Source organism: Triplophysa rosa, linkage group LG1 (genome assembly GCF_024868665.1).
Source record: "Triplophysa rosa linkage group LG1, Trosa_1v2, whole genome shotgun sequence".
NCBI lineage: Eukaryota > Metazoa > Chordata > Actinopteri > Cypriniformes > Nemacheilidae > Triplophysa > Triplophysa rosa.
Genome location: NC_079890.1, coordinates 16,502,205 through 16,529,281, shown reverse-complemented (window position 1 = coordinate 16,529,281; position 27,077 = coordinate 16,502,205). Strand labels below are relative to the sequence as shown.

Here is a 27,077-nt window from a genome sequence, read left to right as displayed (position 1 = left end):
TAACCAAAGTAACTATAATCGAGACACGAAGCAACTAGAGACATGGTAAAGTTGTACTCTATACGTTTATCGNTAAACCATTGAAATATATTAAGAAATGTAATCGTGATTGTGCTTTTAATGCCGGAAAAACGCAGCTCTCCCATTGGGTTCAGTGGGCTTTTAGTGCACTGTTGCCCTCACCAATATGGCGGCGCCATTGACGTATCGCAGCAGCGGAGCGAAGCGGCCAATGCGGCGTCTAGTTATATATACTGTATATATGTCTATGGATACAGCTACCTCCACTGGGCATGCGCACTTCAATACCGCATACTTTTTGTCACTCTGACAACAGTTAATTACTTTTTTATTATTATTGTAAGTTTAGGGTTGGGGTAGGTGTAGGTGTAGGCATTAGCTAATGTAATTTATTGTAATTTTATAGCGAGATTTTGCATCACTTCCGGCCGTAGCTGCATCCCTTCTAGCCACAACGGAGTGATAGCGCCAGCCATCATCATAAGTGCACGGGTTAACGCCTGGTTGAGCTTTGCGCTCTGGCGACAACGAAAGAGGAATCATGACGAGTGGGTATTGTTTTTTTTTTTACTTATCTTTTGAAATTATACTCGCACTTATTAATATAAAACGGAGTATTTAATAGATTATTCGTTGTCACCATTAGTGCGATATCAAAGCTAACTGACTAGCCTGGTACCTTATTTTCTGTAAAGTCCCCGAAATTAAACAAAGGCATTAACCAGGCAAAGTGCAGTTTTGTGGTGGGGTTAACCGACGATAACTAATATTATTTATAAGTCAATGTTGCAAAAATATGTAAATGCTGTTAAAGAAGTTAGTTTCTCTTGGTAAAGTTGAGGTATGCTTAACATTAGCTAACTTACGTTATAATGTAACTAATAATATCAGAGTAATTGCAACTTTGAAAATATTGTAAAGGGTTTTTTGTATTAACAGAGGTTTTTGTAAGACCGGGGAGTTTTTCTAATTTCATCGATAGTTTTTCGTGGCGTTTTGCGTGTAGATGTTTATGTTATGAAAGCTCTCTGGCGCCCTCATTGCCACGTTGGCCTAGCTGCTAGCACACACCTCTGCGGCTTGAATTGTATTGTACACAGAATAATGTTTACAGATTATAAAGAACAGCTTCCTTCAACCATATTCTTCTTCAGGCTATACGGAATAGATTATAGTTAACAACTGTTACCTTTAATATGAATGTAATTTAATGTAAGATTTAACTGTTTACATTTATTCATCATGCAGATGCTTTTATCCAAAGCGAGATGAAGAAAGAAAGAGAGCTTTTAACGTTTTATCCAACAATAAATTGCCAGTTAGGGATTGGTAAGGTGAGTGTAGAATAGGTGTGTTTACGGAAAGTAGAACAGGTGTGTGCCACAATGTCATTTGAATCCTCAAAACGGCCTTAGTTTAATAAATGGTGCAGACAAAGCTCCGAATCCATGTGTGCATCTCATCCAGTAACTATTTCATGCATGAATTATGACAACCTTGGTAAGGATTCATGTGTTTTAATTGCTCTTAGCGCATGAAAAAAGATTTTGTTACACATTTATCTATTTTGCATGTTTCAATTGATTGGACATCTGAAGAGGTAGTGTCTCTCCTGTAAGTGTTTGATGTGCAACTATGCCATCAAAACCCATGCTTAAGTAAGAAATTGCATTTTTATAGCTGACTGTCCACTGTTATGATCTTTGTGCATTGAAGTGATACATTAGATCATCACTAAAGAACAGACATGCATGTTCTGTAGGGGGAAATCAGCGTGAACTTGCTCGTCAGAAGAATGCAAAGAAGCAGTCTGAACACGGCAAAGGAAAAAAAAGTGAAGACGGCCTCTCTTCAGCTGCACGTAAGCAAAGGTACAACCCAAGATCATCAAGCTTTTCTACTAAGCATACTGTTTTTGTCACTTTTTGTTAATGATCATCACCCATAATTTTATGAAAGAATTTAGAAATGTAAGGGATTTACACATGGATCCACCACCTGTAGATAGATTGCGATTCAAAGAGCGTAATTTTAAGTAAATATAATTTTGTTTGTGTATGTGTTTGTTTCAGAGATGCTGAAATCATGCAACAAAAGCAAAAAAAGGCAAACGAGAAGGGGGATCCTAAGGCTAAATAACCAGAGGAGGACATTGTGACCAACATGCCATTTTGACCAACATGGCCTGATAGTCTTTTGGTCATGAGAAATTATATTTCGTGGTGTAGATTTGTAGACCTGGACCTGGATTCTCTAATGTTTCACCTCAAAGTCTATAATGTGTTGAAAAGGGCATATCACAATACAGTGCATAAGAATTTTTTGTTGTTTTTTCTGTTTATACGTGGAGAAAAATTACAAATAATCAGAACAAGCCCAAATAAATGTCACTTTCAAAACATCTGGACTGGCATTGCTATCTCATACTTTTTAAGTGCCCTTCTTGATAAAATGTACATTTTAATTCCCACCTTGTAATTAAAAGTCATCTCTAAAATGCGTGTGTGGTACTATTTGTTTTTCTTACCTCTTTTTTTTTTCAATCGGCAGGCCTATCACTACATATATCATAAACAATTATTTTTTAAGTATACAATAATGACCATTTTCATATTTTTAGTTGGATGAAAAGAAAAAAAACTTTTGCAGTATGCCTGATGTCAACGATACATGACACAAGGCAATATCACACTCAAAATCGCATCACAAGTGGTTATATAGGACATGCATGCTATGTTATTTTTTGTGTTCTAGAGTAAACAAGCAACTTATATTTATATTAGAATAATGTTGTAGTTTCTCCAGATTATATGCTTTTCTTAATATAACAATTTTCTTTATCCGAAATAGTTACCTTTATATTTGTACGTTTTTATTACTAACATAATTGTATTATACACTGGGGAGAGAGCACTGTGTGTGGTTGTGACTATTAAAACGTGAAATCTGAAGCTTTCATCTAAAAGCAAGTTACAACTGTCTGCTAAAATAAAAGCATGAATGCAATTGAGGAAACGACATCTTTGCTGGATCTTAGAACAACTTTCCTATCAAACAACAATCCGGATCCCCTGATACTATTCCTAATTTTTTATTTAGGTGTGTCTACTCTGTACTAACTGTAGGTGGCAGTAATTGAAATTGTGAACAGCCGTGTGAGAGACGTTTACTCGCACAGCAATGGCTTCGCCGTTTCTGGAGAGTCCTGTGGATATAGGCGCTCAAATTGTAAAAAGAGCTATTCGCGAGGAAAGGGTGTTGCGAGATAGACAAAACCCACTTGCCTTCCCTGATGACTATTTATACGAGAGATACAGATTTTCGGCGGAAGGAATCGTGTATCTTTGTCGGCTTCTTGAGCGCCACATTAAAAATCCGACGCGGCGAAGTCAAGCGATCAGTGTACCTCAAATGTTATGCATTGCCTTGCGTTTCTTCACAAGCGGTACATATCTGTATGCTGTGGGTGATGCCGAAAAGATCAGTAAAAACACTGTCTGCCGAACTATCCGCCGGGTGGTCATCGCACTTCAGAGATATATAAACACTTTCATTGTGTTCCCTGGTCATTTACCCACTGTTGCCATAAAGGAGGGTTTTCATAAAATAGCTGGTAAGGTGGATTTATACACGACCCATAAATAATATTCCACATAAGGTTTTCTAAACGACATTTTTGATCATTAAAAGGATTCCCCAAAGTCATTGGAGCAATAGATTGCACACACATTGCAATTTCTAAGCCCGTTAAAGAGATTGAGGCTGACTATATTGACAAGAAATTCACTCACAGCCTCAATGTTCAGGTATGCCTTTTGTACTCTTCAGCTGACTTGTCGTCTTTGATGCGATGCAGATGTTTGCACTGTGTTCCATCTGTGTTTTACAGATGACATGTGACCATCAATGTATGGTCACAAGCTTGGATGCTAGATGGCCTGGATCAGTACATGACTCTCAAATTTTCAACGCATCAGTGTTGTATCAGCGCTTTAAGGACGGTAAGACAAAACGTTATCTATAACAACATACTTTATCTAACAAATTAACTTACTTTATTTTCTGTTAATTGACAGGGCTATATGATGGCATCTTGGTAGGAGACAGAGCATATGCTTGTCAGAGCTTTTTGATGTCTCCCTATCAGAACCCAGAGACACGACCACAGCATGACTTCAACATGGCCCTCGGTCAAACAGGGCTCATGATAAAAAGGACTTTTGGCATTTTAAAGTCACGGTTTGGATGTCTCCGTGATCTAAGGGTGTCACCAGAACGGGCATCACAGATCGTCGGTGCGTGTGTTGTCCTCCACAACATAGCTACTACAAGAAAGGAAGCAATGCCACAGGAACACCACATCCCCCCTGATGACGTTGATCCTGTTAGCCCGGATCACCCAGCTGGCAGAGCTATGCGAGATAACATAACTACACAGTATTTTTAGGTAAAATTCAATAAAGGTACACTGGAAAACACAAGAATATCTACAATTACCCAAAACCTTTGAATTGTCCAAAAACCTTCTAAATGTTAAAAATAATTAATTTATTTAAAGGGATAGTTCACCCAAAAATGAAAATTCTGTCATGATTTACTCACCCTCAAGTTGTTCCAAACTTGTATAAATGTCTTTGTTCTGTTGAACACAAAGAAAGATATTTGGACGAATGTTAGCAACTGACATTTTTGGGGCATCCTTGACTACCATAGTGAAAATGACTAACTTTCTTTGTATACAGATACGGAATAACTAGAGAGTGAGTAGTTCACGACAGAATTTCATTTTTGGATGGACTATCCCTTTAACAGATACATGCATTTAAGTAATATACACTGAACCGTATTTAATATTATTTTAAAGAGGGTGATACTATGATTCTTTTTTGAAGAAAGAAAAACAACACAAGCCTGACATTTTTAGCGGATGCAAAATTTTATTTTGCATGTCAAACTGTGAGGACTGCACTCATTTCACTTTAACATTACAAATCTTGACCAGAGTACTGTCCCAGGATGCTGACAGTGACCTACAGCTTACAAACACTGAAAGAAAAAAATAAAGTGCCTGAATGTAAAATGTTTAAAACAACAGGCAAACAATGTCAATAAAGTATAAAAGATCAAAATCTATTTACCATTCAGTACACAAAAGCTAAAAGATGGAATGTAAAATTTCACAGTTAAACTGGGTTATGTATGCAAATTATGTACCCCCAAAGATTTTGTATCAATTCCAAACCTGTTTGTAGCTCCATCACACCTCAAACGGCTTATATACCAATAAACGGCTCTTGTAACACTGGCAGCATCATACATGCTGTCCTATTTTTTTGTGTCCAAATGATCTACAATATTTGTTCTTGTGCATTACCTCACACTTTATACAAGTATTGATTAATGTTGTTTACATTGCTATTTTATTGTATTATTGTACAGTGTCATATCGATCTGTGGTTGTACATTGTTGCCAGAGTCTGTCTATTGGACCATGCTGTACTAAACACTTGTGAATGTGGTAATAATGAATGTTGACTTTTGTGCTTTACATGTTTTCATATGTACATTCAAAGGAATTAGGAAACCTTATCGTTCCTTAATGGTCATCCCTGTTCCCACATTTTATCTACAAGCACATATTCCTTCTTTGAATTTCTCCATATTCAACGTACCATAATAGACACCAGGCATTTTTAAGATGTTCTTTTTTTACATTTGAAGAAAACACCAACCTTGTTATTTCCAACATAACATGAAATTTAACTTCAGTTTTTAGAAAAAATGAAATGATTAAAAATTCAGTGCATGTTTCTGAAACGTTTAGAAATGTAACTGTGGTCTGTAATGCTGAAGCTCTAAACTGCCTGGTATACTATATGAAAACATAAGGCCTGTGCCCGGTTGCTTAAAGCACCTTAAGTGTAATTTTCCCTTAAGTGTGCCCTTAAATATACCTTAAGTTTTACTTAAGTTATTCTCCTACTGTGTTTGGTAAAGAGAAATCACCCCTTAAGTGTCACACTTAAGGGAAAAACTTAAGGTGCTTTATGCAACCGGGCACTGGTCCCATGTTCCATCTCTCCGGTTCACTCTTGTACCCGTTTCCATCTCACTACATCTCTAATCTTTAAACATGATCTTTTTCATATTATCACAACACACCGTGTGATAAAGTTTAACATTAAAAGAGATGACTGAAGACTCGAAGCAGACTTGAGGGCATTGTCTAAATTATTTCAAATCTGGCCATACACACAAAGCGTGGCACCCTGAAATGATGCGTCGAGTACCTCTGTTCTCACTCAGAGTGGCAGTATATCTGTATCCCCCCTTTCACTTGTGATCAGGGCTTTAAAGTCATTAAGTAAAGCTGCCCATTGACAACAAAGTGAACATTAGGAGAGTTACATTGTATTTGGGTGTGTTTTCCATATCAAATGCACCTATTTATACCACAGAGTCTCTGATCTCTGAACCCAAACGGACCCGTGGGCGAGGGGAAATGTCACTTATCTCCACATGACTGTCTTTAAACCCATTCTGTGGTGTTTGGGCGAGCATCTGTGCTTCCACTGAGTTCTGCTGCGGTAATGTGTTTGTGCAGGAAGTCTCTGGTGGAGAGATTATGTAGCCACAGTTTTCCTCCAATGTCTGGTAGCTTTTGTGGTCTGATGGGGAGGTTGGAAGCACACCACCATTCAGGGGTAAACTCTCCCCAGGCCTGACTGGGCTTTTCTGGGCTCCTCCAGTTTGCTCTCCCCCCCTTAGCATCTCCTTCATCCGGCCCCTCTGTCTGTACGCCAGAGACAGGCCAAACGAAAGCACGCACATGGCTAACAGCACACACACCACCGCCAGCTCCGTGCCATACGTCTTTACGCGCTGTTGAGCAGAGCGCGCCGATTCACCGGACAGGATGTCTGAAGATATGCCCTTAATTATAAAAGGTTCGTCTATCCGTCCTAAATTGGTGGTCATCTCAGACAAAGGTTCTGCTCTCACACAGTAATTGGCCAAGAGTTGCCGGAAGCCACTCTCCTCGGACCAACAAGAGAAGATCTCCTCACATCCCGCTCGGCCACTGACTACCAATCCACCATCTGGGCTCCGAAACAGGAAGTGACTAACATCTGGTTTGTACAGCCATTTTCTGTGGGCGTGGTTGGAGCGAAGCTTGCAGGGCAGCAAACGAAGAGTGTTCACAGGGACGACAATGAGCTGGCAGTCAGATGACCGTGCACTTGGGAAAGAACGTGGTAACACTAGAAAAAAAGAGAAAAGTTATGCATTGCAATGATTGAAGCAGACGATATGTGCTTGGGTGTTTTTAACAACATTTAAGTTTACCTGTGATCTTGGAGTCAGTATGAAACAGTGTGCCGTTACATTTTGATATGGTGTCTGCCGTCTCTATATCCTGCTGCCAATGTCTGAAACATAAATAAGATGGTTAAAAGCAGTAGTAAATGCAACTCCCTTTTCCATGCTTTTTGGTGAAAAGAATCAAAGAGAGACCTACTTTTGTTTTGGGGTTCCTGTGACATCAGCGCAGTATTCAATTCTATGAGAAATGCAGGTTGAAAATATAAACCAACTTCAGTGTTTTCCTCTTGATAACAACTTTATTTTAAATAATAAAGAGACCATTTAAATATAAATAAAACAACACACAGTAATGTTGTATAAAGTGAGTTTATTCAAACAGAATAAAGTGCAAACTGCAAAAAAGCAACTTTTGTTAACTGCTTTTAAATATACTTATGTCTGTACAACGCTAGTACTACAATTCATGTTATTATTATTATTATTGTTTGAATATCAAGCCAAGCCAGTGTGTTAACTATTATAGCAAGCTAAACATTTATAAACAGCAAATTCACTCGCACTTTTGTTCTGCCACACTGTCAAATTTCATTACTCGGCTTACTTTTAACCCAAAATATTTCCATACCTCAGACTTCACCCTTTCAGAAGGGGGATAAATCGTCGGCAGCGTTCCTCCATCCGCCATGCTTCCTCTCCGTGTGGTACTGTTTACATCAGAGTGCGCACGCGTCTTTTGCGCACTCTTATATATAAGAGTGCGCACTCTTATATATATATATATATATAGTTAACCAAAGTAACTATAATCGAGACACGAAGCAACTAGAGACATGGTAAAGTTGTACTCTATACGTTTATCGTAAACCATTGAAATATATTAAGAAATGTAATCGTGATTGTGCTTTTAATGCCGGAAAAACGCAGCTCTCCCATTGGGTTCAGTGGGCTTTTAGTGCACTGTTGCCCTCACCAATATGGCGGCGCCATTGACGTATCGCAGCAGCGGAGCGAAGCGGCCAATGCGGCGTCTAGTTATATATACTGTATATATGTCTATGGATACAGCTACCTCCACTGGGCATGCGCACTTCAATACCGCATACTTTTTGTCACTCTGACAACAGTTAATTACTTTTTTATTATTATTGTAAGTTTAGGGTTGGGGTAGGTGTAGGTGTAGGCATTAGCTAATGTAATTTATTGTAATTTTATTGCGAGATTTTGCATCACTTCCGGCCGTAGCTGCATCCCTTCTAGCCACAACGGAGTGATAGCGCCAGCCATCATCATAAGTGCACGGGTTAACGCCTGGTTGAGCTTTGCGCTCTGGCGACAACGAAAGAGGAATCATGACGAGTGGGTATTGTTTTTTTTTTACTTATCTTTTGAAATTATACTCGCACTTATTAATATAAAACGGAGTATTTAATAGATTATTCGTTGTCACCATTAGTGCGATATCAAAGCTAACTGACTAGCCTGGTACCTTATTTTCTGTTAAGTCCCCGAAATTAAACAAAGGCATTAACCAGGCAAAGTGCAGTTTTGTGGTGGGGTTAACCGACGATAACTAATATTATTTATAAGTCAATGTTGCAAAAATATGTAAATGCTGTTAAAGAAGTTAGTTTCTCTTGGTAAAGTTGAGGTATGCTTAACATTAGCTAACTTACGTTATAATGTAACTAATAATATCAGAGTAATTGCAACTTTGAAAATATTGTAAAGGGTTTTTTGTATTAACAGAGGTTTTTGTAAGACCGGGGAGTTTTTCTAATTTCATCGATAGTTTTTCGTGGCGTTTTGCGTGTAGATGTTTATGTTATGAAAGCTCTCTGGCGCCCTCATTGCCACGTTGGCCTAGCTGCTAGCACACACCTCTGCGGCTTGAATTGTATTGTACACAGAATAATGTTTACAGATTATAAAGAACAGCTTCCTTCAACCATATTCTTCTTCAGGCTATACGGAATAGATTGTAGTTAACAACTGTTACCTTTAATATGAATGTAATTTAATGTAAGATTTAACTGTTTACATTTATTCATCATGCAGATGCTTTTATCCAAAGCGAGATGAAGATAGAAAGAGAGCTTTTAACGTTTTATCCAACAATAAATTGCCAGTTAGGGATTGGTAAGGTGAGTGTAGAATAGGTGTGTTTACGGAAAGTAGAACAGGTGTGTGCCACAATGTCATTTGAATCCTCAAAACGGCCTTAGTTTAATAAATGGTGCAGACAAAGCTCCGAATCCATGTGTGCATCTCATCCAGTTACTTTTTCATGCATGAATTATGACAACCTTGGTAAGGATTCATGTGTTTTAATTGCTCTTAGCGCATGAAAAAAGATTTTGTTACACATTTATCTATTTTGCATGTTTCAATTGATTGGACATCTGAAGAGGTAGTGTCTCTCCTGTAAGTGTTTGATGTGCAACTATGCCATCAAAACCCATGCTTAAGTAAGAAATTGCATTTTTATAGCTGACTGTCCACTGTTATGATCTTTGTGCATTGAAGTGATACATTAGATCATCACTAAAGAACAGACATGCATGTTCTGTAGGGGGAAATCAGCGTGAACTTGCTCGTCAGAAGAATGCTAAGAAGCAGTCTGAACACGGCAAAGGAAAAAAAAGTGAAGACGGCCTCTCTTCAGCTGCACGTAAGCAAAGGTACAACCCAAGATCATCAAGCTTTTCTACTAAGCATACTGTTTTTGTCACTTTTTGTTAATGATCATCACCCATAATTTTATGAAAGAATTTAGAAATGTAAGGGATTTACACATGGATCCACCACCTGTAGATAGATTGCGATTCAAAGAGCGTAATTTTAAGTAAATATAATTTTGTTTGTGTATGTGTTTGTTTCAGAGATGCTGAAATCATGCAACAAAAGCAAAAAAAGGCAAACGAGAAGGGGGATCCTAAGGCTAAATAACCAGAGGAGGACATTGTGACCAACATGCCATTTTGACCAACATGGCCTGATAGTCTTTTGGTCATGAGAAATTATATTTCGTGGTGTAGATTTGTAGACCTGGACCTGGATTCTCTAATGTTTCACCTCAAAGTCTATAATGTGTTGAAAAGGGCATATCACAATACAGTGCATAAGAATTTTTTGTTGTTTTTTCTGTTTATACGTGGTGAAAAATTACAAATAATCAGAACAAGCCCAAATAAATGTCACTTTCAAAACATCTGGACTGGCATTGCTATCTCATACTTTTTAAGTGCCCTTCTTGATAAAATGTACATTTTAATTCCCACCTTGTAATTAAATGTCATCTCTAAAATGCGTGTGTGGTACTATTTGTTTTTCTTACCTCTTTTTTTTTTCAATCGGCAGGCCTATCACTACATATATCATAAACAATTATTTTTTAAGTATACAATAATGACCTTTTTCATATTTTTAGTTGGATGAAAAGAAAAAAAACTTGCAGTATGCCTGATGTCAACGATACATGACACAAGGCAATATCACACTCAAAATCGCATCACAAGTGGTTATATAGGACATGCATGCTATGTTATTTTTTGTGTTCTAGAGTAAACAAGCAACTTATATTTATATTAGAATAATGTTGTAGTTTCTCCAGATTATATGCTTTTCTTAATATAACAATTTTCTTTATCCGAAATAGTTACCTTTATATTTGTACGTTTTTATTACTAACATAATTGTATTATACACTGGGGAGAGAGCACTGTGTGTGGTTGTGACTATTAAAACGTGAAATCTGAAGCTTTCATCTAAAAGCAAGTTACAACTGTCTGCTAAAATAAAAGCATGAATGCAATTGAGGAAACGACATCTTTGCTGGATCTTAGAACAACTTTCCTATCAAACAACATTCCGGATCCCCTGATACTATTCCTAATTTTTTATTTAGGTGTGTCTACTCTGTACTAACTGTAGGTGGCAGTAATTGAAATTGTGAACAGCCGTGTGAGAGACGTTTACTCGCACAGCAATGGCTTCGCCGTTTCTGGAGAGTCCTGTGGATATAGGCGCTCAAATTGTAAAAAGAGCTTTTCGCGAGGAAAGGGTGTTGCGAGATAGACAAAACCCACTTGCCTTCCCTGATGACTATTTATACGAGAGATACAGATTTTCGGCGGAAGGAATCGTGTATCTTTGTCGGCTTCTTGAGCGCCACATTAAAAATCCGACGCGGCGAAGTCAAGCGATCAGTGTACCTCAAATGTTATGCATTGCCTTGCGTTTCTTCACAAGCGGTACATATCTGTATGCTGTGGGTGATGCCGAAAAGATCAGTAAAAACACTGTCTGCCGAACTATCCGCCGGGTGGTCATCGCACTTCAGAGATATATAAACACTTTCATTGTGTTCCCTGGTCATTTACCCACTGTTGCCATAAAGGAGGGTTTTCATAAAATAGCTGGTAAGGTGGATTTATACACGACCCATAAATAATATTCCACATAAGGTTTTCTAAACGACATTTTTGATCATTAAAAGGATTCCCCAAAGTCATTGGAGCAATAGATTGCACACACATTGCAATTTCTAAGCCCGTTAAAGAGATTGAGGCTGACTATATTGACAAGAAATTCACTCACAGCCTCAATGTTCAGGTATGCCTTTTGTACTCTTCAGCTGACTTGTCGTCTTTGATGCGATGCAGATGTTTGCACTGTGTTCCATCTGTGTTTTACAGATGACATGTGACCATCAATGTATGGTCACAAGCTTGGATGCTAGATGGCCTGGATCAGTACATGACTCTCAAATTTTCAACGCATCAGTGTTGTATCAGCGCTTTAAGGACGGTAAGACAAAACGTTATCTATAACAACATACTTTATCTAACAAATTAACTTACTTTATTTTCTGTTAATTGACAGGGCTATATGATGGCATCTTGGTAGGAGACAGAGCATATGCTTGTCAGAGCTTTTTGATGTCTCCCTATCAGAACCCAGAGACACGACCACAGCATGACTTCAACATGGCCCTCGGTCAAACAGGGCTCATGATAAAAAGGACTTTTGGCATTTTAAAGTCACGGTTTGGATGTCTCCGTGATCTAAGGGTGTCACCAGAACGGGCATCACAGATCGTCGGTGCGTGTGTTGTCCTCCACAACATAGCTACTACAAGAAAGGAAGCAATGCCACAGGAACACCACATCCCCCCTGATGACGTTGATCCTGTTAGCCCGGATCACCCAGCTGGCAGAGCTATGCGAGATAACATAACTACACAGTATTTTTAGGTAAAATTCAATAAAGGTACACTGGAAAACACAAGAATATCTACAATTACCCAAAACCTTTGAATTGTCCAAAAACCTTCTAAATGTTAAAAATAATTTATTTATTTAAAGGGATAGTTCACCCAAAAATGAAAATTCTGTCATGATTTACTCACCCTCAAGTTGTTCCAAACTTGTATAAATGTCTTTGTTCTGTTGAACACAAAGAAAGATATTTGGACGAATGTTAGCAACTGACATTTTTGGGGCATCCTTGACTACCATAGTGAAAATGACTAACTTTCTTTGTATACAGATACGGAATAACTAGAGAGTGAGTAGTTCACGACAGAATTTCATTTTTGGATGGACTATCCCTTTAACAGTTACATGCATTTAAGTAATATACACTGAACCGTATTTAATATTATTTTAAAGAGGGTGATACTATGATTCTTTTTTGAAGAAAGAAAAACAACACAAGCCTGACATTTTTAGCGGATGCAAAATTTTATTTTGCATGTCAAACTGTGAGGACTGCACTCATTTCACTTTAACATTACAAATCTTGACCAGAGTACTGTCCCAGGATGCTGACAGTGACCTACAGCTTACAAACACTGAAAGAAAAAAATAAAGTGCCTGAATGTAAAATGTTTAAAACAACAGGCAAACAATGTCAATAAAGTATAAAAGATCAAAATCTATTTACCATTCAGTACACAAAAGCTAAAAGATGGAATGTAAAATTTCACAGTTAAACTGGGTTATGTATGCAAATTATGTACCCCCAAAGATTTTGTATCAATTCCAAACCTGTTTGTAGCTCCATCACACCTCAAACGGCTTATATACCAATAAACGGCTCTTGTAACACTGGCAGCATCATACATGCTGTCCTATTTTTTTGTGTCCAAATGATCTACAATATTTGTTCTTGTGCATTACCTCACACTTTATACAAGTATTGATTAATGTTGTTTACATTGCTATTTTATTGTATTATTGTACAGTGTCATATCGTTCTGTGGTTGTACATTGTTGCCAGAGTCTGTCTATTGGACCATGCTGTACTAAACACTTGTGAATGTGGTAATAATGAATGTTGACTTTTGTGCTTTACATGTTTTCATATGTACATTCAAAGGAATTAGGAAACCTTATCGTTCCTTAATGGTCATCCCTGTTCCCACATTTTATCTACAAGCACATATTCCTTCTTTGAATTTCTCCATATTCAACGTACCATAATAGACACCAGGCATTTTTAAGATGTTCTTTTTTTACATTTGAAGAAAACACCAACCTTGTTATTTCCAACATAACATGAAATTTAACTTCAGTTTTTAGAAAAAATGAAATGATTAAAAATTCAGTGCATGTTTCTGAAACGTTTAGAAATGTAACTGGTCTGTAATGCTGAAGCTCTAAACTGCCTGGTATACTATATGAAAACATAAGGCCTGTGCCCGGTTGCTTAAAGCACCTTAAGTGTAATTTTCCCTTAAGTGTGCCCTTAAATATACCTTAAGTTTTACTTAAGTTATTCTCCTACTGTGTTTGGTAAAGAGAAATCACCCCTTAAGTGTCACACTTAAGGGAAAAACTTAAGGTGCTTTATGCAACCGGGCACTGGTCCCATGTTCCATCTCTCCGGTTCACTCTTGTACCCGTTTCCATCTCACTACATCTCTAATCTTTAAACATGATCTTTTTCATATTATCACAACACACCGTGTGATAAAGTTTAACATTAAAAGAGATGACTGAAGACTCGAAGCAGACTTGAGGGCATTGTCTAAATTATTTCAAATCTGGCCATACACACAAAGCGTGGCACCCTGAAATGATGCGTCGAGTACCTCTGTTCTCACTCAGAGTGGCAGTATATCTGTATCCCCCCTTTCACTTGTGATCAGGGCTTTAAAGTCATTAAGTAAAGCTGCCCATTGACAACAAAGTGAACATTAGGAGAGTTACATTGTATTTGGGTGTGTTTTCCATATCAAATGCACCTATTTATACCACAGAGTCTCTGATCTCTGAACCCAAACGGACCCGTGGGCGAGGGGAAATGTCACTTATCTCCACATGACTGTCTTTAAACCCATTCTGTGGTGTTTGGGCGAGCATCTGTGCTTCCACTGAGTTCTGCTGCGGTAATGTGTTTGTGCAGGAAGTCTCTGGTGGAGAGATTATGTAGCCACAGTTTTCCTCCAATGTCTGGTAGCTTTTGTGGTCTGATGGGGAGGTTGGAAGCACACCACCATTCAGGGGTAAACTCTCCCCAGGCCTGACTGGGCTTTTCTGGGCTCCTCCAGTTTGCTCTCCCCCCCTTAGCATCTCCTTCATCCGGCCCCTCTGTCTGTACGCCAGAGACAGGCCAAACGAAAGCACGCACATGGCTAACAGCACACACACCACCGCCAGCTCCGTGCCATACGTCTTTACGCGCTGTTGAGCAGAGCGCGCCGATTCACCGGACAGGATGTCTGAAGATATGCCCTTAATTATAAAAGGTTCGTCTATCCGTCCTAAATTGGTGGTCATCTCAGACAAAGGTTCTGCTCTCACACAGTAATTGGCCAAGAGTTGCCGGAAGCCACTCTCCTCGGACCAACAAGAGAAGATCTCCTCACATCCCGCTCGGCCACTGACTACCAATCCACCATCTGGGCTCCGAAACAGGAAGTGACTAACATCTGGTTTGTACAGCCATTTTCTGTGGGCGTGGTTGGAGCGAAGCTTGCAGGGCAGCAAACGAAGAGTGTTCACAGGGACGACAATGAGCTGGCAGTCAGATGACCGTGCACTTGGGAAAGAACGTGGTAACACTAGAAAAAAAGAGAAAAGTTATGCATTGCAATGATTGAAGCAGACGATATGTGCTTGGGTGTTTTTAACAACATTTAAGTTTACCTGTGATCTTGGAGTCAGTATGAAACAGTGTGCCGTTACATTTTGATATGGTGTCTGCCGTCTCTATATCCTGCTGCCAATGTCTGAAACATAAATAAGATGGTTAAAAGCAGTAGTAAATGCAACTCCCTTTTCCATGCTTTTTGGTGAAAAGAATCAAAGAGAGACCTACTTTTGTTTTGGGGTTCCTGTGACATCAGTGCAATGTGTGCCTGTCCAGGCACAGTATGGGTCTTTGGCTAAAATACACTCCCCACAGTTGTTATGGAAACTGCAGTTTGCTACTGGCAGCTGCACAATGCCAGAGTGTGACGACACAAATAACAAACCCTGTTTGAAGAGAAAGAGAGACAGCGAGTGTAAGAAAAATAATGTACAACCAGAAAATCTTCTTGTGCAGAAACGAAACTTCATTCAAATCATACACCCACCTTTGTTGAGTCCAGCTCTATATGTTGTACTGGTTGTGGCTCTAGAAACAGACTGATCTCCTCAATGATGTGCATCGTACCAGCCACATTCACAGCCTTTTGCAAACGTCCATCGTCTGCAAATGATGAAAAGATAATCAGTGACCATGACAGTTATGGAGAAAACGGACGTCACAAACCAAATGACAAAATAAACCCTTCACATACCCGTGCCGATAAACATCACATCGTAAGCCCTGTGGAGGCCTTGTACATGGTGCACAACAATTTGAGTGTAGCGTACAGTGTGTGTGAAGAGCACAGGCTGACTTTTAATCGGGCTGTCCATCAGGAAGTGATCTTTCACAAAGTTTAGCACCTTATCTGGCATATCCAGGGACGACTCTATTCCCATCTGCCTTGAAGCATTAGTAATACACTGAAGAAAGAAAACACGTTAGATTCGTGAAGAGCTTTAGAAACACCCAGTGATAATATCAAGTGTATATGTGAATCAATGAGTGAGTGGTGTGTGTCTCACCATTCCAGGTCGTGGTTCAGGTACGGAGAGTGTGTGTGTGTACCATTGCTGTGTCTCTCGATTGACCTCTTTGTAACGGCCATTAAATGTTTGCTCTACTAGATCCATGCTGAAAACACACACGGCTGAACTGCCTGCCAGACCCTTGCTCCTGCAAAACAGACATAAAGATTGTTTATTTAGCATGAATAGAAATAAATTAGTATAGGTTTGCATTTTTTTCAAACCTCACACAGCATAATTTCCAATGTGTTTATCAAACTCTGTTGGCTGAGCATTTACTAAAGAATTCATCACTGATCAAGTGTTATCTTTTTTTACTTTATTATCTCCTCTTCAAATTTCTTTGGGAAAGAGCGTGTGCTAAATGTACATTTTCTGTATTTGGGCTTACCACTGAGAAGTAAAGACTGCATAGAGGAGTGTGTCTCCCTGCTTTTGAGCTGGAAGCACATACACATCCTGTATGATGTTAAACGGAAAGCCATCGTCTGGTAGCGAACACAAGAGCTGGGCTTTCAAAAATGTGGTCCACTTCTTCTGCAACACTCTCTCTCCACCCTGATCCTCCTGATGACATAAACACACAAAAGAAAAACCTTTATAGTAATATTTATTCAATGTATAGCAAAGAAAATATAAATGACCAGCAGGGGGACTCATAACTCCAGCCTACATATCAAGGCATGTTTCTTTTGACAAAATAAGAAAAACCTACCAAGTTTTAGTGGTGGCATTAAATAGTAACATAATGGTACTTTTATAAACATCTAGTTACTGTTTACTTCTGATATACCATGGTATTTACACGGTACCAAGCATGGGCCGGTGTGACAACCTTAAAGTCACCATTTTCCGTATCATGACATGTTAAACGGCTTCTGAAATTAGAAAAAAATGTAGGGCGGGGCTTTATCTTGCCGTTCCCTTTTTGATTGGTTTATTGTAAGTTGGGCCTGGAGCGGAGGGCTAAAAATGCCTGGCCATTGGACAGACAGTATAGTCCTCCCTCTTTTTTGTTGCTGATGTCATGTGGTGAAGAGCTGTTGTTGAGAGGGGTAGTGGAGCTTAACGTTTTTGATTAAAGATTACAAGTGCAAATAAAAATAAAATAAAAAAGGTGTGCACGGATAAATAATTTATAATAATCACTGCAACACTGTGTAAAACACTTAGAAATTTCCTGTTTGATTGCATGGTGACTTTAAGCAAAAAATCACGACACAATCATGGTTTCGCGGTATGTTGCAATTTACAACTTTACATTTACATTTAGTCATTTAGCAGACGCTTTTATCCAAGGCAATTTATAGAGAGTTCAGGGAGCAATAAGTGATATGTCATACAGGAGCAATAATACAATAGGTGCTAATACAAAGTTACTAGTTTCAACAAAAGCTAGACCACTACCTGTTGAGGGAAAGAGAGAGGGTTAGTGTTTTTTTTTCATTTGTCTGTCAAGCATTCACAGAAGAGATGGGTTTTAAGTAGCTTTTTGAATGTCGTGAGACTTTAAAATGTGTTCCTTTAAATGTCCGGGTAAAAACATTTTCCCCCATTGAACACAATACATTTTATTTTTAAGCAACACAAAATATTTGGAGCAGTAGTAAACACTTTTTTTGTTCCCACCCATTTCTAGTAATTAGTTTACATTGTATTTCTAGTAATTAAACTTATAGGCATACATGCATACATATATAAATAAATTAAATGCAGATGAGCAAACAACAAATTATGCATAAACAAAAATAGCACAGAACTTCCTGGATTCCTGCACTTGCGTCTTTGATGAGACATAAAAACAGCTCATACCTTGATAACAATATAACAGAAATTTTAAGTGGTTTTAAAACGGTGACCTTTTTTAAACCGTGGTATACCTTGAATCCGCTAATCAGCCCATGCCCGATGGTACCCTGTTACTTCAGAGAATACCATTGAACTATGATGCCAATTTACTTTCTACACAATCCTAATTTGTGTATGGCCATTCAAAGCATGTTATAAATAAATATTTTGATTTAATTTTGGCCTTTAAATGTTTGGCAGTGTAGAGGTTAATTGCATAATAATGTATTATATATGTGGGGTGTGTATGTGCGCTTTCTCAGGTTTATGCTAATTTTATCAATCCAGTGTGAACTGCTCGAATACTTGACATTACCTTACACACACGTGCAATCCTGGACACTATGGTGTTATCAAAAAAGTCGAACTCCTTCCCCATCTCACTGAAGAAAAAGTAGATCTGATCATAACCTCCCTCATCTGAACCCAAAATATGAGCAGAACCTACAAACGCTGGATCTGAAAGAGCACCAACACAATGTCTTTATACAATAATACAGGAAGTTTCTCAATATTAGTCAGCATCAGTCATTCATTTTATGGTTTCAATATGCGTGAGAAAGAGTAGTTCAGTAATCACTGATATGGGCTTTTATTTTTAGATATGCATCTCGTATGAGGTCCCTTGTGGTTAAATATGTGTGTGTGTGTGTTTACCCTGGAGCCAGTTGAGAGAGTTTTCTGTTTTTAGAGGAGTGCCAGACCCTAGACTCCTATATATGGTGGGTTCATTTCCCTGGAAGTTACTGACAGTAGCAGTGTACAGCTCCCCGCCTGCAATACAACAAAACATATTATTTTTCAACACAAAATAATAATGTTCACTGAACACTGCAAAGATTATATAGAAGCAGAGCATGGCGCTATTACAGATCGGATCATGTACTGATAAAAAGGTGTACCTTGAATGCAATGTACATCGCTTTGTATAAAAAAAATGTAAAAAGTAGGCATGGATGTTTTTGCATGAGTAAACTCACCAACTATAATAGCTGTAGATCTGTATTCTGGATTAAAAGGGCAACGTCCACGGCCATCCTCCAAAACATCTTCAGCCAGTTCACCTCTCTCCAGAGAGAAATTCAAAATGTTCTACAACAATTAAAGAGATACGTCGTGAACACTGATCAATTACGAGAAAATTAAAAATCAAACACACATCCAGAAGCAAATAGATAGGAGAACTCACAATGTAAGCACACGTGGGGCTGAAGGCATATGTTCCACACACATACAGATGTGTGCTATTCAAATGAAGTAAAATCTTGATGTAATTGAAACAGTCCGTCTGAAACACAAAACACAAGTGAGTAAAACAATTTTTTGTAGTTTCAGTTTTTTTATTACACACGTACACACACACCTGAGGGTCCTTTCCCTTAAAGCTGCATTCTGTCCTTTTTCTTTCAGGTGTGTTCCATGAGAGCTGCAAAACACACCACACAAAATTATACAGAGTAAAATAAAAATGCACTTCTACACACACACACACGCACACACACACACACACACACAAGTGTTCTACGAACATCACCACATGCACTTACAGTTCTCTGAAGATACGTTGCACTGATGTCGTCCAGGCTGAGAGAAAATATGTTCTCCTTGGCTCCCACATACAACTTGCCCTCATCTGGGCTCAGCAGAAGTGTTGAGTAGTTATATACACCCTCCACTGAGAACTCTCTCAACGGTCGTCCTTCTGCATCTGTACACACACGAAAATACAGCAAAATTTAACACCAGTTTCTAACAAGAACAAATGCTCTGTGTAACACAAATCATTCTACACAAAAGCATTCAACCTTTAGATCCTACAGTCCATTTAAATGCATGTTTGATTCTCTGCATGTCATCTGTGTTTTACCCACATAAACAACACAATCTTGGCACATCAACCAACCTTTACAGATTTCGCTAGGTTGCATGTCCAAGGATTCCTGGCAAATCACCAATGCTAACTTAACATACATCCATTCCATTTGCATTCACTATCATAAGTAATTACTGTGTGTGGCTGTTATTCAGCATACAGTACACCAGCCAGGGTTTGCAAATGGTTTTAATAGCTCTTGTAAATGTTTACAATCAAGGATTAAACCCTCCTGTGTGTTTGGCTAAAATGAGTGCACGTAACATTTGTAGCAGTCTGGTAATGGGTCATTTGGGAATAAGTAACGTTGTGGTAGTTCATGTAGCCCTAAAACAGAGTTAAGTTTTCGCAGATGAGTGTGTCTGACTGCGCAAGAGGCTTTTCTGGCCCAGATTCCCTCTGTGCTCATTACAGAGTCAAACAGCATGTCCCCAGACAGAGCAAATGGGACAGAAACACACACGCAGGATGAAAACCAAGACGTTTTCTAAAGACTTTTTCTGGAGACTGAATCAAGATTAAAGAAATGCTAAATCAGATGAAGGGGACTTTTTTCTGTCAAAAAAATCTCGATCACAGTAGATTGCTATGGTATGATACAAAACACAATAACTGACATATTATAGCATTAGCATGTTTTTAGTAGGGCTGGTCCGAATACCATTTTTGGTAGGAGGGGGCTGAACATATTCTTCTCTCTAATAAAGGCAGGAATCTCTGTCTATCTGTCTGTTTGCATTTTTATTATGTCGAGAACCGTTCATCCAATCGACTTTTAACTATTAACTATTGTAAAAGTTATCCAGCAGTGTACACGAAAATACTTGAGAAATATAGATAGACAAATTGATAATCAGTAAATTGTATTAAAAATATGTAAGAGTACTGTGCATATTCTGTAAGCGTAAATGACAGACAGATCTCTAGAGATCAGGTACAAAGTAGCTCTATTTCTCTTTACTGACTTATAGACTCACGCACGTTTTTTGCTAGTGCTCTTTCTAATCTTCTCATTTAATGTGTTGAAAAAGTTTTGTCCAGCTTTAAACAGCTGTCTAAATAAAAAAGTTGTGAGACTGCTTTATACATGTAATTCTCTTGTAAGAGCTCATCGGTAGAGAGTAAGAGAAGATGGTCCGTTTAAAGTCCGTCTGAAAAGACAAATGTAAAGGCTAAAGACCAGTTTTTTATTGCACTTGTGCTTTTTGTTGTCCAATTGCTTCCATTGTTTACCTCATCTGTAAGTTGCTTTGGATAAAAGCGTCTGCTAAATGACTAAATGTAAATGTTTCCTTTCTTTATTACGTTAGTTTAGAAAAATGTTTTGAATATTTCTTGTTTGTTGCTCAGGCACAGAACGCAGTTTATTTGCCAACCGCACCAGATACTCGGATTTAAACACATGACTGACATGAGTCTGTTTAAATTCAGCTTCAGCTGTCACCGTAAGAAAAAAAACGTTGTATACATGCAACCTGCGTCCTTACCGGGTCCCAAACTACTCCAAATATTAGGTTTGTCGGACACCATCCAGTGCTGCGCAGACTGAACAGCGCAAAGCATCTTTCATTAACTGCGATTAACTGTGATGGAGTTGAACACATAATAAATCACAAACTAGCATTTTTATAGGCGTATTACTTACAGAACTCATGTGAATTTTCAAACTTGATGTGCTGTGGTGAAATTGAATTCGAATAATCAAATATTCTGGTCCAGCCCTAGTTTTTAGACATAATACCATGAAATTATTTATTATTTGAAGAACCTCTGAGAACAATGAAAATACCTAGGTACATAAAAAATCTTAAAATGTTCTGTGTGTCCCAGGTTGCTCTAGGTGGGACTGTATGTAGTAAATGAAGTGTAAATAGCTTTGGATAAGAAAGCATTACTTACTGTATGAGAAACTGATGCGTGCTGTGATGTCATCTTCATTCACCACGGTTGCTTGCACAACTCCAGCCAAAAAAATCCATATGGTCGAAGACAAGAGCCAGACAGAGTTTGTGGTTACCATGGATACTTGTTTCCATTGGACTTTACATTTGGTTTCCATGGCTACAGCTTCGTATTTTAAGATGTTTATATTCCAGGAGTCTTTGGTATTCAGGATGTGATGTTTACACCCCACTGTTGTTTATTAGTTTGTTCAGTACATAAGGTCACCAATGTCCAGCCATATTTCAATGTCCTTAAGGAGGTCAATGGCGATGAAATATCTGACCGTTGTGTGCGAACATACACTTATTTGAAATGACAGATTCCTTTTGTTAGGGATCATTTACATAGAGAGTTCCAATTAGACTGTCTGGAATCTGTAGAGAAAAAACAGAAGCACATTTAGGGTCATGATTAGACAGAAAATAACAGCCTGAATGATGTGGCTTTACTGGCAGTGTATAATGAGAACACATTTATCTTACTGCATAAATGAGCATATACCACCCGAAATTAACAAAAAACATCTGAATTCTGATTTGAATTAAAGAACTTTGGACAGAAAATAAGTCAGTGTTCATCAGTTACAAACATACATAACACATACATTAGTGCACATTGGAAAAAAGGCTGAATCTAATGTCCTCCTCGGCATGACATTATCCAAACAGAATTTGGAAATGCACCAGCTCCTTCCTTTTGGCCTGATCAGCTTTTAAGGAGGTACTGTATGTCCAGAAAACAAAAAGCTGAGTAGTCTCTGTAGCCTCAAAGTCAACATGAATAATATATCCAAAATTACAATTCTGCTCACGTCTGTTTTTTAATATTTAAATTATCACATGATACTGAATAAGTATTGATCCAGAGACCGGGCTACTGTTTTGTTGTCTTATACTTAACAAAGCAATAAATGCAAACCATTCAGGTCACTAATGGATAATAATTAAGTCACATATAACAACTGTAAAACAATATAAATATAAAATAATTATATAAAGTACATATATCTACAGTATGAATGCAAATATGTTCAAAGCTACAAAGGAAATATGTGTACCGTTTAGACATCAGAAGTTCAAAGCTACACAGTAAAAGTGTGTGTATAGTCATCTGTGTACATACAACCACACACACAAAAACAAACACAGACATATCAGCAAACCACTATGAAGTCTTCCATGTGTAAAGGAAACATAACTGTGCATCTGCTAAGACTCAGAATTAGATGACAGCCTCTTAAATGATTAAAGACTCAGATAAAAATAAACCATCCTGCTTACACTTACATGAACTACAGCAACCCAACCACAGCAATAAATTCCTATAAACAACAGTAGGGATGAAACGATTCCTCGAGTAATTCGAATACAAAAAATCATCGAGGCAATTTTTGTTGCCTCCAAGCTTTGTTTAATCCATTTAACTACAATACACATGGAGCACTGCGTTTCCCCATGGACCGTTATTACTGACGCACAGTCCGCTAAACTCTACTCATGTTACAGGGCTCTCAAGTCTCACGCATTTACCGTGAGACACACGCATTTTAGTCTGTTCATACGCTCACACGTATTTCTCATGCTGATAAATAAGTGATAGCTTATTGAAATGGTGAACTGCTATTTTATTTAGTTTTAGTCTATTTTGCGAGTGAAACTTGTTTTCCGGCTGCATTGAGTCCATAAAACTAGATGCGGACTAGTGGATGCCGAATCCTGTTATTTACACATGTCATCTGGCTGTTCTGCATGTCTGAGTGAATGAACTGCACAGTTTAACGTGCTACACGCGTGATGCTCATGAATTTGTCTGCGCTTTATGAGGACATGAACACAAGAACTTCATCTCCAGAGTTGCTCTGAGAGTTTATTTCATGAACATTTTATTGTTTGAGTGAAGAAACAGACACAAAAAAATAAGCGTCTTCCGACAACCTGCCAAAATAAAAGTCCGGTTAACTCAGTATTTTATGTGGACAAATATATTACTATTTAATAGTAAAAAAAGAAACTAAAACTAATTTAGATAAACTAAATGCATCATGCATAAGCTGAAGTTAGTTGTTTACCTTTGAAATAATTATTTATATTTTTATTAATGTTTCTTATTTATACATTTGTATTATATTGCATTTTGAATGTAATATGGCAATGTAATCTATTAAATGGGTTAAATTTTCACAGATATTAATGTATGCAATTTCAGAAATATTTTTTTTTTCTAAAAAGGAAACAAATTAGTTGTTCATTTTAAGAGACCTGTCTTATTTTCTCTTGTATACTTAGTATTGCTCTTTAATAAAGAAAAAGTATTTATTATCCGAATACCCGATTAATCGATGGAAAAATGGAAAATCGATGCATGGAAAAATGAATTACTAAAATTACCAAAGTTCCATTACTGAGTGAATGGAAAAATTATTACTAAAATAATCGATAGCTGCAGCCCTAAACAACAGTGTCTACTTAAAACTCCCTCCCATTAAAGGTCCAGTGTATGAAATCTAGCGGCATCTAGCGGTGAGGTTTCGAATTGCAACCAACGACTCACTCCACCCCTCCCTTTCGAAGCACTACAGTGGCTGACACAGGACTGAGAGATCGTCACGTTTTTGCTTCTTTGCCGAAGGAGATAACGTATTTACGAAACACGCTCTGTAGAGCATTTTGTCCGTTTAGGGCTACTGTAGAAACAACAAGCCAAGTTCCATGTAAAGGGATCTGTGGCGTTTGTAGATAGAAATTGTTCATTCAAAGGTAATAAAAACACTACACTTTTTTTTGTAAGGTCTTTTATACACCTCTGATGACAGTTATATTATTGCATTTCCAATCAATGGATCCTCCAAAAATGACACAGTGGACCTTTAAGAACCGTATTTCTGTACTCATTAGCATTGCTAAATCCCCCTATTCTGATATATCAAAATTATATCATTATATCTAAACAAGTGATCCAAGGTGATAACTCAAACCTTTGAATAGGGGGTGAATTACATAAAATCTGTACTTGCTCTTCAGACTAAACTCATCATGTCCACTCTTGTCTTTTAGTCCATTCTTTTTAACAATTACAAACAGTTGAGTAAGAGCAGTAAAAAAAAACAATGTAAAAACAATGCAAGCACAAATCTCACATTGGTCTGCTTTCTTTTACTACCTTCCTTGCAAGTCCTCCGGGCAAGAAATTCAATAAAGGCATCAATATCAATGACCTAAACTGAAACTTCTGACAAGCTTGTCTACAAGTACAAACAGTGGATATTGCTCATCTGTGCAGGCACAGACAACAACCCGGTGCTCGTGTTCACACGGCAGAGGATGTTTTTCTGTCCTCACCAGCTCAAGGTGTGACACGGTCAGATCGTCTGACAAACTATGCCAAATGGAGAGCTATCATTTATCAACTCCCTACTGATTCAAAAAGATCAGAACAAAACCCAAAACCACACTGTGTTAACTAAAATACATAAGCATCAAATACATCTTTGATGAGACAAATGAGGTATTCATTGTCATGTTTCCTTAGTCTTTGATACAAATGGCTGACGCTGTTGCAAGGGAGCAGACCTTAAGTAAACAATAAAGGTCCGCTTTCATGTTTCTTCTCACTCATTTCTCAAACACTGACAGTCAGGAATCACAGTCTGTTTAATAGCAACACTCAATATTCAGCCTGAGATTACCAATATGAGAAAAGTTTCTTTTTTAAGTTGACCGCTTGATTGTTTTCAATTATAAAAGTGATATTTGAAATAGGTAATTTATCTAATGTGTTAATTATCAATACTCCCTCCCTCCAAAGTAGGAGGATAAATGTCACATGGCCAGAGGCATTTAAACAAAGCTCAAAGTCCAGCTAATGCAACTGAAAATAATGTCATCATGATAGGCAATTATAAAAGTCAATCGTTAATTTAATGTTGATTAATTTATTCATATAGAATCAAACTTTCTTTCTTACACTTTATACTTTGTTCCTTTCTTCTCTCTAGCACGTACTTGTAAGGTTTACTTTGCAGTGACTACTGAAATCACACATGGACAATCCAACACCACCTTGTTTATGAGCCCATTTCACCTACCCCCAACTCACTCACCCTCCACCACAAACACACGACACGCACGCTGGATCCTCATACACCTTTGTACCAAATAAAAACAAACGCAAATTCGAGTAAAAATAAATATTAAAACGGTTATTTTTTGCAACAAGTGATTTAACGCACTCATCATTCAACAGTTTAAGGTAATCCGTTCCTCTTCTCTGAACAATACTAAATCCTCGGCAGTAACGTTACCTCTCTCGATAGACCACCGCTGCCCCCAACTTATTGTATATTCGTGTAACATACCAGCAAAACGCTTAAAGCCATTGCATCCCTCTCCGATGAGAAAGCGAGTTGAGGTGACTATGAAATGCGCCATAAAACGTATATTCCCGCGTGTTTCTCTCGGTCCCGGTGAACTATAAAATTCAGCCGCTTATTTCTTGGTTCACGGATCTACCGCTGAGACTCGACCCTCCTCCTCCACACCATTCAGTAGAGCCACACCTCTAACACACTCATCCATGAAACTAGAGGTGCTCCCTTTAAAGGTCCTTTATTCCTCTGTACTACCGTGAAACTACATGAATGACTAAAATGCTAAATACATGACAAAACAAATCATGGTTTTAATACTGTTTTCGACTTGTTCATGCAAACGTATGTTCTGTATAGAGTTGTGCTGTGATTTACGTAAAAGTAGCTAAGTAAAACAGTGATAAACCTTTAAAATGAGCTTAAAATGTTGTTTATAAACATTTGTAGACTTTTATATAAAAACAGAATAAATAAAAAAATACTACTAATTGTTATTATTTTATATGTGTGGGCAAGTCGTGGCCTAATGGTTAGAGAGTCGGACTTGCGACCAGAAGGTTGCCGGTTTGATTTCCAGAGCTGGCAGGTCACGACT

At 38.0% G+C, this 27,077-nt stretch overlaps 6 protein-coding genes across 6 annotated transcripts; 4 read left to right on the top strand and 2 right to left on the bottom strand.

The window, feature by feature from the left end:
- Positions 1-435: 435 nt before the first annotated feature.
- Positions 436-2,522, top strand: LOC130557034 (small EDRK-rich factor 2-like). The gene is made up of 3 exons (XM_057338447.1): positions 436-569; positions 1,784-1,892; positions 2,094-2,522. Exons 1-3 carry the CDS (start codon positions 563-565, stop codon positions 2,158-2,160), a joined length of 183 nt encoding a protein of 60 aa, XP_057194430.1. The 5' UTR covers positions 436-562; the 3' UTR covers positions 2,161-2,522.
- A 655-nt stretch (positions 2,523-3,177) lies between these two features.
- LOC130554189 (putative nuclease HARBI1) lies at positions 3,178-4,468 on the top strand. The gene is made up of 4 exons (XM_057333690.1): positions 3,178-3,634; positions 3,712-3,827; positions 3,911-4,022; positions 4,098-4,468. The coding sequence occupies exons 1-4, from the start codon at positions 3,202-3,204 to the stop codon at positions 4,466-4,468; spliced, it is 1,032 nt and encodes a 343-aa protein (XP_057189673.1). The 5' UTR covers positions 3,178-3,201.
- Positions 4,469-4,487: 19 nt separating this feature from the next.
- Positions 4,488-7,557, bottom strand: LOC130554206 (semaphorin-4B-like). Its single transcript, XM_057333715.1, has 3 exons — positions 7,541-7,557; positions 7,369-7,451; positions 4,488-7,283 (listed from the first exon to the last, which is right to left on the bottom strand). Exon 3 carries the CDS (start codon positions 6,997-6,999, stop codon positions 6,469-6,471), a length of 531 nt encoding a protein of 176 aa, XP_057189698.1. The 5' UTR covers positions 7,000-7,283; positions 7,369-7,451; positions 7,541-7,557; the 3' UTR covers positions 4,488-6,468.
- A 1,012-nt stretch (positions 7,558-8,569) lies between these two features.
- LOC130554214 (small EDRK-rich factor 2-like) lies at positions 8,570-10,653 on the top strand. Its single transcript, XM_057333725.1, has 3 exons — positions 8,570-8,703; positions 9,917-10,025; positions 10,227-10,653. The coding sequence occupies exons 1-3, from the start codon at positions 8,697-8,699 to the stop codon at positions 10,291-10,293; spliced, it is 183 nt and encodes a 60-aa protein (XP_057189708.1). The 5' UTR covers positions 8,570-8,696; the 3' UTR covers positions 10,294-10,653.
- Positions 10,654-11,292: 639 nt separating this feature from the next.
- LOC130554198 (putative nuclease HARBI1) lies at positions 11,293-12,599 on the top strand. The gene is made up of 4 exons (XM_057333701.1): positions 11,293-11,765; positions 11,843-11,958; positions 12,042-12,153; positions 12,229-12,599. The coding sequence occupies exons 1-4, from the start codon at positions 11,333-11,335 to the stop codon at positions 12,597-12,599; spliced, it is 1,032 nt and encodes a 343-aa protein (XP_057189684.1). The 5' UTR covers positions 11,293-11,332.
- A 1,988-nt stretch (positions 12,600-14,587) lies between these two features.
- On the bottom strand, positions 14,588-26,639 carry LOC130554184 (semaphorin-4B-like). Its single transcript, XM_057333676.1, has 15 exons — positions 26,471-26,639; positions 22,072-22,490; positions 19,847-20,007; positions 19,663-19,725; positions 19,489-19,587; positions 19,280-19,391; positions 18,957-19,073; positions 18,616-18,758; positions 16,843-17,018; positions 16,449-16,599; positions 16,136-16,346; positions 15,929-16,044; positions 15,670-15,827; positions 15,498-15,580; positions 14,588-15,412 (listed from the first exon to the last, which is right to left on the bottom strand). Exons 2-15 carry the CDS (start codon positions 22,229-22,231, stop codon positions 14,598-14,600), a joined length of 2,565 nt encoding a protein of 854 aa, XP_057189659.1. The 5' UTR covers positions 22,232-22,490; positions 26,471-26,639; the 3' UTR covers positions 14,588-14,597.
- Positions 26,640-27,077: the final 438 nt, after the last annotated feature.

Bases quoted from the DNA above. Each gene is read 5' to 3' on its own strand.
- LOC130554189 (XM_057333690.1), top strand. From the start codon at position 3,202: ATGGCTTCGCCGTTTCTGGAGAGTCCTGTGGATATAGGCGCTCAAATT. The intron at 3,828-3,910 runs GTATGCCTTTTG...TGTGTTTTACAG, and splicing joins CTCACAGCCTCAATGTTCAG to ATGACATGTGACCATCAATG. The intron at 4,023-4,097 runs GTAAGACAAAAC...GTTAATTGACAG, and splicing joins GTATCAGCGCTTTAAGGACG to GGCTATATGATGGCATCTTG.
- LOC130554214 (XM_057333725.1), top strand. The intron at 10,026-10,226 runs GTACAACCCAAG...TGTTTGTTTCAG, and splicing joins TCAGCTGCACGTAAGCAAAG to AGATGCTGAAATCATGCAAC.
- LOC130554184 (XM_057333676.1), bottom strand. From the start codon at position 22,231: ATGGAAACCAAATGTAAAGTCCAATGGAAACAAGTATCCATGGTAACC. The intron at 17,019-18,615 runs GTAATGTCAAGT...TTATGTCATCAG, and splicing joins GGATTGCACGTGTGTGTAAG to GAGGATCAGGGTGGAGAGAG. The intron at 15,581-15,669 runs GTAGGTCTCTCT...TTTATGTTTCAG, and splicing joins ACAGGAACCCCAAAACAAAA to ACATTGGCAGCAGGATATAG.
- LOC130557034 (XM_057338447.1), top strand. The intron at 1,893-2,093 runs GTACAACCCAAG...TGTTTGTTTCAG, and splicing joins TCAGCTGCACGTAAGCAAAG to AGATGCTGAAATCATGCAAC.
- LOC130554198 (XM_057333701.1), top strand. From the start codon at position 11,333: ATGGCTTCGCCGTTTCTGGAGAGTCCTGTGGATATAGGCGCTCAAATT. The intron at 11,959-12,041 runs GTATGCCTTTTG...TGTGTTTTACAG, and splicing joins CTCACAGCCTCAATGTTCAG to ATGACATGTGACCATCAATG. The intron at 12,154-12,228 runs GTAAGACAAAAC...GTTAATTGACAG, and splicing joins GTATCAGCGCTTTAAGGACG to GGCTATATGATGGCATCTTG.
- LOC130554206 (XM_057333715.1), bottom strand. From the start codon at position 6,999: ATGACCACCAATTTAGGACGGATAGACGAACCTTTTATAATTAAGGGC.